Source organism: Oncorhynchus nerka, linkage group LG27 (assembly GCF_034236695.1).
Source record: "Oncorhynchus nerka isolate Pitt River linkage group LG27, Oner_Uvic_2.0, whole genome shotgun sequence".
In the NCBI taxonomy this organism is placed as follows: Eukaryota; Metazoa; Chordata; class Actinopteri; order Salmoniformes; family Salmonidae; genus Oncorhynchus; species Oncorhynchus nerka.
The window spans coordinates 67,756,933-67,770,527 of record NC_088422.1 but is presented as its reverse complement, the minus strand read 5'-3'; the positions used below and the strand labels follow the sequence as shown (position 1 = coordinate 67,770,527).

Below are 13,595 nucleotides of genomic sequence, written 5' to 3'. Positions count from 1 at the left end.
GAGAGAGAACATGAGGAACCACAGAGAGCTAAGAACCTGAGAGAGAACATGAGGAACCACAGAGAGCTAAGAACCTGAGAGAGAACAGGAGGAACCACAGACGGCTTAAAACCTGGGAGAGAACATGAGGAACCACATAGGGATGTTGATCGGGTTCCCCACTATCAGTAGCAGTATAGTCAACTCCAGCAGCACCTGGGAGAGACAGGAATTGGGGCTGGAGGATTTAGGAGAAAAGAAGATCAACAGCTACCTCTCCCTGAGAAGTACCGCTACCACTGATCACATTAAATGTACATACTGTAAGCTACAGCAGCTATCTGGGATGAGCGGTTCGTTTTAAACTATCACATGGACTGTACTATACTGAACTGCTTAATGCTGCCACTGACACCCAACATGTTCAATAATGAACGTGGTTTAGGATCGTGTACACTATGTACACTATGTACACTATGGCCATGTGTCTTGACCCGCCACTAAATCCTGTCTTCGAAGGCCTTTAAAAAAAATGTTATATAAAATATGTAATTAAACTAACTGTTAAATCCCCGATATGGCAAATATGAACCTGTGTGACTCATGGCTGTCACAAGTGTTCACATGTTATCAGCCTGTGGCTCTCATGAAGGAGTAATGGTCCACACACGCAGCGTAGCCTACATCTCCCAGTCTGTCTTGATGCGTAACCTATTGTGGTTGCTGGGCGCACATTTAAAAAGGTCAACGAGGGTTAAATGTTGATTACAAAGTGTGGCGTGACCTAGTCCATCTTCCCAGTCGCACAGTTTGGTTATAAATTACACTCTCCGCCCGCTTCGTAATTGAATCCAGATTGGTTGTGTTGTATAAAGGTTGATATACAGTATCCTTGGTGCTCTATAGATGGTACAGAGGGAGCGGGTCCTGGATTGTGAACTGGTTCTTGCGGGTAGGGCAGGATGATTTAACCACCCAAGTTTAACTGGCCCCATAAAAAACCATCTCAGAGCAAAACCAATTTAAAGCAGAGACCCAGAAGAAATGAAAAATATACTATTCACAATGTTGATGGTTGCTTTGCTGTGATGCCTCTCAGTGGAGATGAACATTCCAATGGCCTCTGAGATCACTGTGCTGCCTGTCTGTGGACACATTACTTTGAAATAAACATTAATTACAGAGATATTACACACACAGCTGTCTAAGACAGTTGAGCCGCATTGTGCCATGGATTATGGTTTACAAAAAACATAAATACACACACACACACACACACACGCACGCACACGCACACATACAGTCTCCCACACACGCATGCACGCACACACTGACACACACTAAACCCCCTCTCGCTTACACTCTGCCACACGAAACAGTGACAGTAATTGGAATTTTTCAAAGTAAAAGGGTATCCACGGTTTCAGTTTCTTGTCAAGCAGAGTTATATTTAGAAAGACGTTTCCGCCACTGTGTTTGCTCATGTTAAGATTTAAAGCCCAAGAGGACAAGACACAACTTCAAAGGAAATAACATGTACACGGGTAATGACATTTGCTCTTCGATTTTCTTCCCATTCCCTCGTATTCCCCATGTCAGGAAGAAGTATGTGAGTTGACATCATGAACACAAAACAGCTTGCTAACAGGCTGGAGGTGCACCAATAGCCCCTAATGCTGCTGCAATCACTATGTGCTAATATATACATTTATTTTCGTTCCAACACCTGCTCATTGTCCTCGACACTTTTCTGCCAGTTTCATGGTGACCTCAGAGGACTTGACTGTTGTGAAGAAACAAACAGAGACATCAGGAAGTAGAAAAGGCCCAGCTGGCAGACTGTCTTGTCTGTTTGGACAGAGAGATAAGCGAGGAGGCTGAGAAGAGACCGGGAGAGGCTGTGGAGAGGCAGGGAAGGAGGGCTCCTCCACATGCTTAAGGGTCTCAGAGAGAGGGATGGGGGGGGGTATGCAAGCTACTGTCAGAATCCCCTGAGAGCAAAGAGAGGGGGCACACACCTGTGTGAACTCCACCTGTTCCCTTGGATGAAGAAATGGGGTATTTGTGGTCAACAGCCTTCCCAAGCCTCTGGTCATGTACAGTACATACTATAGCCTACTACAGACACCAACCATGTGTCTGTCTCCCGATACCTTATGTCTCTAGGTCTCCTCAATGTCAGAGATTCACAACCGTGGTGATGAATGTTGTGACCCAGGATGAAAATATTGTGGAACAAACAACCAGGTTTCCATCCAACCTTTTTATGCGAGGGTCGGACAAAACAAAACACGCAAGACAAGGTGGGATATTTTTGTGTCTGTTAAAATCTATTATGCAAGAAATGGCGGTGGAAAAGCCTTTATGCTCAAATATAGATATAATAAGTCAACTAGGAGGATGAAATGTTGTGTGGTCCTCCCACTACGACTCTGGAAAGCATGCAGTTTATTAAACTACAGATTAAATAAGTTATGATGAACTTCACCGGATGGTGAAAGTGCACGGTGATGAGCTTGATGCTCCTTTCCAATAAATATTGAGGGTCCTATTCTGGTGACATGATGATCAATGCTTGGCTGCCATTTTGACAAATAAAAATAATCGGGCTCTTTGTCCATAATAATCTCATCATAAAGTAGTCTATACCTGCACTGTATCTGTGACCTGTCGGCTAAAGTGCGCGTGCCAAGACCAAAGTGGGCACATTTGCTATATAACGCAATAATTTTTTGTGGAAAAACCATCGGTAGAGTTATAACCATATATTTATATAATAACCATCATATCAAAGTAAACTTGAAGGCACGTGATGAAATGTTGTGTGGTCCTCCCACTACGACTCGGGAAACCATGCAGTTTATTAGACTACAGATGAAATAAATGATGACGAACTTCACAGGTTGGTGAAAGTACACAATGATCTTGATGCTCCTTTCCAAGAAATATTGATGGTCTGATGATTCTGGTGACATGATGATCGATGCCTGGCTGCCACTTGACAACTAAATGATCTTGCTCTTGTCCATAATAATCTCATCGTGTAGGCAAGGAACTGTTGACTGGAGTACAAGTGCCAAGACCAGAGCGGGCTTTACAACACATATTGTTTACAGATTCATTCACTTAATCACAACTCCAGTGGGTCAGAAGTTTACATACACTAAGTTGACTGTGACTTTAAACAGCTAGGAACATTCCATAAAATGATGTCATGGCTTTAGAAGCTTCTGATGGGCTAATTGACATAATTTGAGTAAATTGGAGGTGTACCTGTGGATGTATTTCAAGGCCTACCTTCACACTCAGTGCCTCTTTGCTTAACATCATGGGAAAATCTAAATAAATCAGCCAAGACTTCAGAAAAAATTTGTAGACCTCCACAAGTCTGGTTCATCCTTGGGAGAAATGTTCAAATGCCTGAAGGTACCACGTTCATCTGTACAAACAATAGTACGCATGTATAAACACCATGGGACCACGCAGCTGTCATACCGCTCAGGAAGGCGACGGGTCTCCTAGAGATGAACGTGCTTTGGTGCGAAAAGTGCAAATCAATCCCAGAACAACAGCAAATGACCCTGTGAAGATGCTGGAGTTAACAGGTACAAAAGTATCTATATCCACAGAAGAGAGTCCGATATCGACATAACCTGAAAGGCCGCTCAGCAAGGAAGAAGCTACTGCTCCAAAACCACCATAAAAAAAGCCAGACTACGGTTTGCAACTGCGCATGGGGACAAAGATCATACCTTTTGGAGAAATGTCCTCTGGTCTGATGAAACAAAAATAGAACTGTTTGCCATAATGACCATCGTTATGTTTGGAGGAAAAAGGGGGTGGCTAGCAAGCCAAAGAGCACCATCCCAACCGTGAAGCACGGGGGTGACAGCATCATGTTGTAGGGGTGCTTTGCTGCAGGAGAGACTGGTGAACTTCACAAAATAAATGACATCATGAGAAATTAGAATTATGTGGATATATTGAAGCAACATCTGAAGACATCAGTCACGAAGTTAAAGCTTGGTCACAAATGGGTCTTCCAAATGGACAATGACCCTAAGCATGCTTCCAAAGTTGTGTTAAAATGGCTTAAGGACAACAAAGTCAAGGTATTGGAGTGGCCTTCACAATGCCCTGACCTCAATCCTATAGAAAATGTGTGGGCAGAACTGAAAAAGTGTGTGCGAGCAAGGAGCCCGACAAACCTGACTCAGTTACACCAAAATGGGCCGAAATTCACCCAACTTATTTTGGGAAGCTTGTGGAAGGCTACCCGAAATGTTTGACCCAAGTTCAACAATTTAAAGGCAATGTTACACTCAATTAGTATTGGGTATGTAAACTTCTGACCAACTGGGAATGTGATGAAAGAAATAAAAGCTGAAATAAAATCACTCTCTACTATTATTCTGACATTTCACATTCTTAAAATAAAGTGCTGATCCTAACTGACCTAAAACAGGGAATCATTACTTGGATTAAATGTCAGGAATTGTGAAAAATGTGTATTTGGCTAAGGTGTATGTAAACGTCCGACTTCAACTGAATATACAAAAGTATGCGAACACCCCATGCAAATATTTCAGCCACACCATTGCTGACATGTGTATAAAATCGAACACACCACCATGCAATCTCCATAGACAAACATTGTCAGTAGAATGGCCTTACTGAAGAGCTCTGTGACTTTCAACGTGGTCCCGTGTCACGACTTCCACCGAAGGTGGATCCTCTCCCTGTTCGGGCGGCACTCGGCGGTCGTCATCGCCGGTCTACTAGCTGCCACCGATCCCTTTTCTTTTTCATTTGGTTTTGTCTGTCTTGTTGTTCACCTGTGTCTAGTTTAGGTTAATTAATGGGGTATTTAATCTGCAACGTGTTAGGCCACACAAACTCACAGAACAAGACCGCCGAGTGCTGAAGCGCGTAACGCATAAAAATCCTCTGTCCACGGTTGCAACACAGACTACCGAGTACCAAACTGCCTCTGAAAGCAAAGTCAGCACAAGAACTGTTTGCCTGGGGCTTCATGAAATGGGTTTCCATGGCCGAACAGCCCCACACAAGCCTAAGATCACCATGTGCAAAGCCAAGCATCAGCTGGAGTGGTGTAAAGCTCTGCGCCATTGGACTCTGGAGCAGTGGAAATGCGTTCTCTGAAGTGATGAATCACGCTTCACCATCTGGCAGTCTGCCCGAATGCATAGTGCCAACTGTAAAGTTTGGTGGAGGTGGAATAATGGTCTAGGGCTGTTTTTCATGGTTCTGGCTAGGCCCCTTACATCCAGTGAAGGGAACATTTAACTTTGTGGCAACAGTTTGGGTAAGGCCCTTTCCTGTTTCAGCATGACAATGCCCCCCATGCACAAAGCGAGGTCCATACAGAAATGTTATTTTTTCAAGATCAGTGTTGAAGAAATTGACTGGCCTGCACAGAGCCCTGACCTCAACCCCATCGAACACCTTTGGGATGAATTGGAATACCGACTGTAAGCCAGGCCTTATTGCCCAACATCAGTGCCCAACCTCACTAATGCTCTTGTGGCTGAATGGAAGCAAGTCCCCGCAACAGTATTCCAACATCCAGTGGAAAGCCTTCCCAGAAGAATGGAGGCTGTTATAGCAGCAAAGGGGAGACCAACTCCATATTAATGCTCAGGATTTTGGGATGAGATGTTTGACGAGCAGGTATCCACATACTTTTGGTCATATAATGTGTGTATTGGTATTTCTATTCAAGAATCAAGAACACACATTTGGTTCTGTGTAAATGTGTGCGAGTTGTGTCTCTCTGTGTGTGTGTGTGTGTGTGTGTGCGTGCTATTTTTCTTGTTCACGCTTGCTATTGCCTTCTAATGGAGGTCAGCCCACCTAAACATAGCAGGGATCCATTTACTGTGCTTCATTATGCATTGGGATTCTGACACAGAGGAACATTGTTCTATAAATATAGATAGACTGAGCAGCGAGCGCAGGACAGGGCAGGGTGGTGGACGAACATTGCAAAGGCACAAAATCCCCATCTCTATGTCTATCTGAAAGCACTGACTTGTGGATTGATAGCTTTTCCCTGTATAAAACAAAAGGCAGTGTCCTTCATGGTGATATCAGTGCAGGCAGGGGTACGCTGCTGCGGTGTAGGGAGAGAAAGGGGGAGGAGAAGGATGATAGGGAGAGAGCCATAGAGAGAGGGAGGGAGCGATAGAGAGAGGGAGAGTTTGAGGGAGGAGCGAGAGAGAGAGAGATCCAGAGAAGGAGGCAACGATAGATAGGGAGAGAGAGAGGAAATGACCCCGGTTGCATAGCTTACACCTGAGTTGTTATAGTGCTGGGGAGGGACTGCTCACTGTCATGACGACAGACCGTGACATTTCCATGCCTGTTCGTCTACAGAGACAGAGGTACGGTCCACACCACACCGTCTGCTCTCCTGGGAAGAGACCAAGGACTGCGGACCCATGTTTTTACCCTCAGAGTGCCTCCTGCTACAAGATAAACCTCTCTCCCACTCACCACCCTGTCCTGGAGTTAGCTACCTGGGGCCACACCAGCCCAGCCTGGTGTCACCGTCACACTGGGGCTCTGACATCACTCACGGAGGACTAGAGCACTGCACGTACTCACACACACTCCTATCACCCAATATGAACATGTTGAAAAGGCATAAAGGATCTACAGACAGTTTGTTTGTTTGTGTTTGTGTGTGTGTGTGTGTGTGTGTGTACGTGCGTTGCCCGCAGGGTGCCTTCTCTACCTGTTGCCAGACATGCTAGGAGAGTGATGGTATGGCATCCAGGTAGGTTGTCTGTCATGTCAGGTGCACTAGCCTTGAAGACAGTGACAGCAATGAGGAGCAGAGTGTGTGTGTGTTTGTGTGCTCCTCTACATTCGGCGTGGCGTCTGACTGAATGAGGACAGTAGAACAACAATGTGTGGTGTTCCTGTTCCTCCCTGCTCTTCCTTCCCAGAGAGCAGCAGCACAATCATTCCCACTGTAAATGTGACTCTGGCTGATTGAATGACTGATGTTGATCTATTAATGAATATGAAAAGCAGTTCCCCTCTTGAATAATTCATGTCCTTGTTTAGTGTGTTTTTGTCTCCCTTACCTAGTTCTTGTGAGTTGCTGTTTTGTGTGAGGGTGAGGAATCCTCGTCAGAAGTGCTGATTCGTAATTTGCCTGAGGATGCGGCCCCATGTCACATTAGACACAAGCAGGACACACTGCCTGCATCAATTTGACCACCGGCCACTGGCTACTCTAACCCGTCTTAGGGGTGTCACTACTGGACTAAGGGGACAGTGAACAGTTGGCTTGACTGTGTGTGTGTGTGTGTGTGTGTGTGTGTGTGTGCAGTGGCGGGAATCCATTAACTCTTAGGCCTCTTCTGACAGGTGGATGATGAGTGAAAATGAAGCAGGATAGTCTATTACAAGGACAACACAGCTATACATTTTCAAGACACCACAAACACACACACACACACACACACACACACACACACACACACACACACACACACACACACACACACACTGCATAGCCGTTGTGCAAGACAGTTCTCCATTGGGCCAGTTGGCACACTATGAGACAATAACAGGAGGAAATTGAAGTGTCCAGGAGAGAATCGGGTTAAAAGGGTTAATCCTATTTTTGTTGACACCCCGCTCCGATGAACTGCAATGACGGCCCTGACTTTGCTAAGCACAGCCGGCGGTCACTGACACACGGGCTACGCAGTCGAAGGTGGCTATTTTTAGGTGAGACTGAGCGTTTTATCAGTCCTGAGCACTGACGCTGTCGTAAGAAGAATTCACCGGAGAGAAAGCACCAAATCTCCCCAACCTTGGGGTGAGGAAAAACAGATGATTTACTAAACACCAACATGAGAAAGGGGGAATCTAATTTACGGAACAACCCTTTCCTAATACTGCAAAGTATATGAATAATACCATTAATAAGATTACAATAGCCAGGTGATGATGGACCACAGAAGGATGTTCATCCAGCTAAAAAAAACTGTTCTATAAGAGTCTCCCAGCTGCACCTAAACTCCAGAGCAGAGACAGGTTTGACCTCTGATGCTGAAGCTGGTGGAGATCTATAATGTCTAAGGCCTTGTCTATATTCAAGTCCGAGTTAATAGAGCGCATATTCTGGGATTCGACAGCTAAGAAGAGTCCAATCCTTTTGCATATAGACTGAGAATGCATACTGGTAACTGTCAAGCGCATAATAACCTGTGACCAGTGACTGGAAAACACATGCAATGTACCGCTTATTCATGAAATATGAACCACTTCCAAAGACAAATACTAAATCAAATCAAATTGTAGTTGTCTCATGCGCCGAATACAACAGGTAATGGCTTCCTTACAAGCCATTACCAACAATACAGTTTTAAGAAAATACCTTATTAAAAAAAGTAAGAGATAAGAAAAACAAATAATTAAAGAGCAACAATAGCGGGGCTTTATACAGGGGGTACCGGTACAGAGTCAATGTCAATGTGCTGGGACACCGGTGTTGAGGTAATATGTACATGTAGGGAAGATAATAACAGAGATTAGCAGCAGCGTTCTGGGGGGAGGGGGAAATGCAAATAGTCTGGGTAGCAATTTGATTAGCTGTTCAGCAGTCTTATGGCTTGGGGGTAGAAGCTATTTAGGACACTCTTGTACCTAGACTTGACGCTCCCGTACTGCTTGCCGTGCGGTAGCAGAGAGAACAGTCTATGACTAGGGTGGCTGGAGTCTGACCATTTTTAGGACCTTCCTCTGACACTGCCTGGTATAGAGGTCCTGGATGGCCGGAAGCTTGGCTATCGGTGATGTACTGGGCTGTACGCACTACACTCTGTAGTGCCTTGTGGTCGGAGGCTGAGCAGTTGCCATACCAGGCAGTGATGCAACCCGTCAGGATGCTCTTGATAGTGCAGCTGTAAAACCTTTTGAGAATCTGAGGACCCATTCCAAATCGTTTCAGTCTCCTGAAGGGGAATGGGTTTTGTCGTGCCCTCTTCTGTCTTGGTGTGTTTGGACCATTCTAGTTTGTTGTTGATGTGGACACCAAGGAACTTGGAGCTCTAAATCTGCGCCACTATAGCCCTGTCTATGAGAATGGGAGCGTGCTCTGTCCTCCTTTTCCCGGGTCTTGATAAGGTTGGGAGAGGTTGTTGTCCTTGCACACATGGTCAGATATCTGACCTCCTCCCTATAAGCTGTCTCATCATTGTTGGGGATCAGGCTGTTGTGGCATCAGCAAACTTAATGACTGTGTTGGAGTCGTGCCTGGCTGTGCAGTCTTGAGTGAACAGGGAGTACAGGAGGGGGCTGAACACGCACCCCTGAGGGGCCCCCGTGTTGAGGATCAGTGTGGCGGATGTGTTGTTACTTACCCTTACCACTTGGGGGTGGCCCGTCGGGAAGTCCAGGATCCAGTTGCAGAGAGAAGTGTTTAGTCCCAGGATCCTCAGTTTAGTGATGAGCTTTGAGGGCATTATGGTGTTGAATGCTGAGCTGTAGTCAATGAATAGCATTCTCACATAGCTGTTCCTTTTGTCCAGGTGTGAAAGGGCAGTGTGGAGTGCAATAGAGATTGCATCATCTGTGGATCTGTTGGTGCGGTATGCAAATGGAGTAGGTCTAGGGTTTCTGGGATAATGGTGTTGATGTGAGCCATGACCAGCAATTCAAAGCAGTTCATGGATATAGATGTGAGTGCTACGGGTCGGTAGTCATTTAGGCAGGTTACTTTAGTGTTCTTGGGCACAGGGACTATGGTGGTCTGCTTGAAACATGTTGGTATTACAGACTCAGACAGGGAGAGGTCGAAAATCAGTCCTGTAGTTTAGCATCAGTTTCATCTGATCACTTTTTTATAGACCGAGTCACTGGTGCTTCCTGCTTTCATTTATGCTTGTAAGCAGGAATCAGGAGGATAGAATTATGGTCAGATTTGCCAAATGGAGGGCGTGGGAGAGCTTTGTATGTGTCTCTGTGTGTGCAGTAAAGGTGGTCTAGAATTGTCTTTCTGGTTGCACAGTTAACATGCTGATAGAAATGAGATGAAACTGATTTAAGTTTCCCTGCAATAAAGTCCCCAGCCACTAGGAGTGCCGCCTCTGGATGAGTGTTTTCCTGTTTGCAAATAGCGGTATCCAGCTCATTGAGTGCCGTTTTAGTGCCAGCATCGGTCTGTGGTGGTGTGTAGCTATGAAGAATACAGATGAAAACTCTCTCGGTAGATAGTGTGGTCTACAGCTTATCTTATCTGCCTCAGGCGAGCAAAACCTCGAGACTTCCTTAGATATCGTGCACCAGCTGTATGTTCACATATATGCATAGGCCTCCGCCCTGTGTCTTACCAGAGGCTGCTGTTCTGTCCTGCCAATGGAGTGTATAACCCGCCAGCTGTATGTTCACATATATGCATAGGCCTCCGCCCTGTGTCTTACCAGAGGCTGCTGTTCTGTCCTGCTAATGGAGTGTATAACCCGCCAGCTGTATGTTCACATATATGCATAGGCCTCCGCCCTGTGTCTTACCAGAGGCTGCTGTTCTGTCCTGCCAATGGAGTGTATAACCCGCCAGCTGTATGTTCACATATATGCATAGGCCTCCGCCCTGTGTCTTACCAGAGGCTGCTGTTCTGTCCTGCCAATGGAGTGTATAACCCGCCAGCTGTATGTTCACATATATGCATAGGCCTCCGCCCTGTGTCTTACCAGAGGCTGCTGTTCTGTCCTGCCAATGGAGTGTATAACCCGCCAGCTGTATGTTCACATATATGCATAGGCCTCCGCCCTGTGTCTTACCAGAGGCTCTGATCAGGCCCTACACCCAAACAAGGGCACTGCGTTCATCCACCTCTGGCCTGCTCGCCTCCCTACCACTGAGGAAGTACAGTTCCCGCTCAGCCCAGTCAAAACTGTTCGCTGCTCTGGCCCCCCAATGGTGGAACAAACTCCCTCACGACGCCAGGACAGCGGAGTCAATCACCACCTTCCGGAGACACCTGAAACCCCACCTCTTTAAGGAATACCTAGGATAGGATAAAGTAATCCTTCTCACCCCCCCGCTCCCCCTTAAAAGATTTAGATGCACTATTGTAAAGTGGCTGTTCCACTGGATGTCATAAGGTGAACGCACCAATTTGTAAGTCGCTCTGGATAAGAGCGTCTGCTAAATGACTTAAATGTAAATGTAATGTAAATGTGCTGTTCTGTCCTGCCAATGGAGTGTATAACCCGCCAGCTGTATGTTCACATATATGCATAGGCCTCCGCCCAGTGTCTTACCAGAGGCTGCTGTTCTGTCCTGCCAATGGAGTGTATAACCCGCCAGCTGTATGTTCTTTTTTTATTTTTTATTTTTTATTTTACCCCTTTTTCTCCCCAATTTCGTGGTATCCAATTGTTGTAGTAGCTACTATCTTGTCTCATCGCTACAACTCCCGTACGGGCTCGGGAGAGACGAAGGTTGAAAGTCATGCGTCCTCCGATACACAACCCAACCAGCCGCACTGCTTCTTAACACAGCGCGCATCCAACCCGGAAGCCAGCCGCACCAATGTGTCGGAGGGTACACCGTGCACCTGGCAACCTTGGCTAGCCACAGGAGTCGCTGGTGCGCGATGAGACAAGGACATCCCTACCGACCAAGCCCTCCCTAACCCGGACGACGCTAGGCCAATTGTGCGTCGCCCCACGGACCTCCCGGTCGCGGCCGGTTGCGACAGAGCCTGGGCGCGAACCCAGGGACGCTGATGGCACAGCTGGCGCTGCAGTACAGCGCCCTTAACCACTGTGCCACCCGGGAGGCAGCTGTATGTTCTTAATGTCATCATTCAGCCAAGACTCTGTGAAATAAGATATTACAGTTTTTAATGTCACTATGGTAAGATATACGTGATTTCAGCTCATCCCATTTCTTTTCCAGTAATTGATCATTAGCTAACAGGACGGAAGGCAAGGGCAGATTAGCCACTCGTTGCCTGATCCTCGCAAGGCACCCTGATCTTTTTCCACTAAATCTCTGTTTCCTTCTCCAGCAAATCACGGGGATCTGGGCCTGGTCGAGTGTCTGTAGTAGTATATCCCTCCCGTCCGACTCATTGAAGAAGAACTCTTCATCCAGTTTGAGGTGAGCAATCGCAGTTCTGATGTCCAGAAGCTCTTTTCTGTCATAAGAGACGGTAGCAGCAACATTATGTACAAAACAAGTTACGAACAACGCAAAAAATAAAAAGAAATAGCGTGGTTGGTTAAGAGCTGATAAGACGGCAGCCCTCCCCTCTGGCTACATCCTTCTCTAAGACCCTATAATTAAAACAAAGCCACACAACAAAGCTAGAGCGCAAGCAAGAAGTCCATCTAAAATATGTATCAGTTTTGGATGCTCAATCTTTCTCTTATGAATATCAACAACCTAATCAACGTAGCCACTGCAGAATAAACAGCAGTACAAGGGAGACCGAACGTTTGAAGGAGTCGAAGAGGACTTTCTATACCGCCCAGCACCCCGGTAGCATATGACTATTTTTTTCTATTAAAAGGTGCTGCTGGCTGGCGCCACCAGTAGAGAGAGGCACAGTGTCCCTGTCCTTGTCCCTGGTCGCAGTGCACAGAGTCCTTCACACACAACAGAGTCCCTGCACAGAGCAGAGCAGAGTAGAGGACGGCCCGTTCTTTACCTGCTCGGGGGAATAAAAGACTCTACAAGGATACTCTGCAAGCAGCACAGTCAGCAACTCACTGTGCCCTCTACAAAAACAAAAGGACCACCGTGCACAGTCCATAGGCCTACCAGAAGGGGAACACAGTCCATAGGCCTACCAGAAGGGGAACACAGTCCATAGGCCTACCAGAAGGGGAACACAGTCCAAAGGCCTACCAGAAGGGGAACACAGTCCATAGGCCTACCAGAAGGGGAACACAGTCCATAGGCCTACCAGAAGGGGAACACAGTCCATAGGCCTACCAGAAGGGGAACACAGTCCATAGGCCTACCAGAAGGGGAACACATTCCAAAGGCCTACCAGAGGAGAACACAGTCCAAAGGCCTACCAGAGGAGAACACAGTCCATAGGCCGAACAGAGAACACAGTCCAAAGGCCTACCAGAGGAGAACACAGTCCAAAGGCCTACCAGAGGAGAACACAGTCCATAGGCCTAACAGAGGAGAACAAAGTCCATAGATCTACCAGAGGAGAACACAGTCCATAGGCCTAACAGAGGAAAACACAGTCCAAAGGCCTACCAGAGGAGAACACAGTCCATAGGCCTAACAGAGGAGAACACAGTCCATAGGCCTAACAGAGGAGAACAAAGTCCATAGGTCTACCAGAGGAGAACACAGTCCATAGGCCTAACAGAGGAGAACAAAGTCCATAGATCTACCAGAGGAGAACACAGTCCATAGGCCTAACAGAGGAAAACACAGTCCAAAGGCCTACCAGAGGAGAACACAGTCCATAGGCCTAACAGAGGAGAACAAAGTCCATAGGTCTACCAGAGGAGAACACAGTCCATAGGCCTAACAGAGGAAAACACAGTCCATAGGTCTACCAGAGGAGAACACAGTCCATAGGCCTAACAGAGGAAAACACAGTC

The 13,595-nt window shown here is 46.6% G+C and overlaps 1 protein-coding gene across 1 annotated transcript in view; it reads right to left on the bottom strand.

Annotated features, from left to right (window-relative positions):
- The window catches only part of LOC115112199 (potassium/sodium hyperpolarization-activated cyclic nucleotide-gated channel 3-like), a 100,304-nt gene that overhangs the window by 62,749 nt on the left and 23,960 nt on the right, over positions 1 to 13,595 (bottom strand). The window contains exons 2-3 of the mRNA XM_065011157.1: positions 1,044 to 1,124; positions 113 to 195 (exon numbers count right to left, since the gene is read on the bottom strand). Coding sequence (XP_064867229.1) covers positions 113 to 195; positions 1,044 to 1,124 — 164 coding nt within the window. The remainder of the gene's footprint in view (positions 1 to 112; positions 196 to 1,043; positions 1,125 to 13,595) is intronic.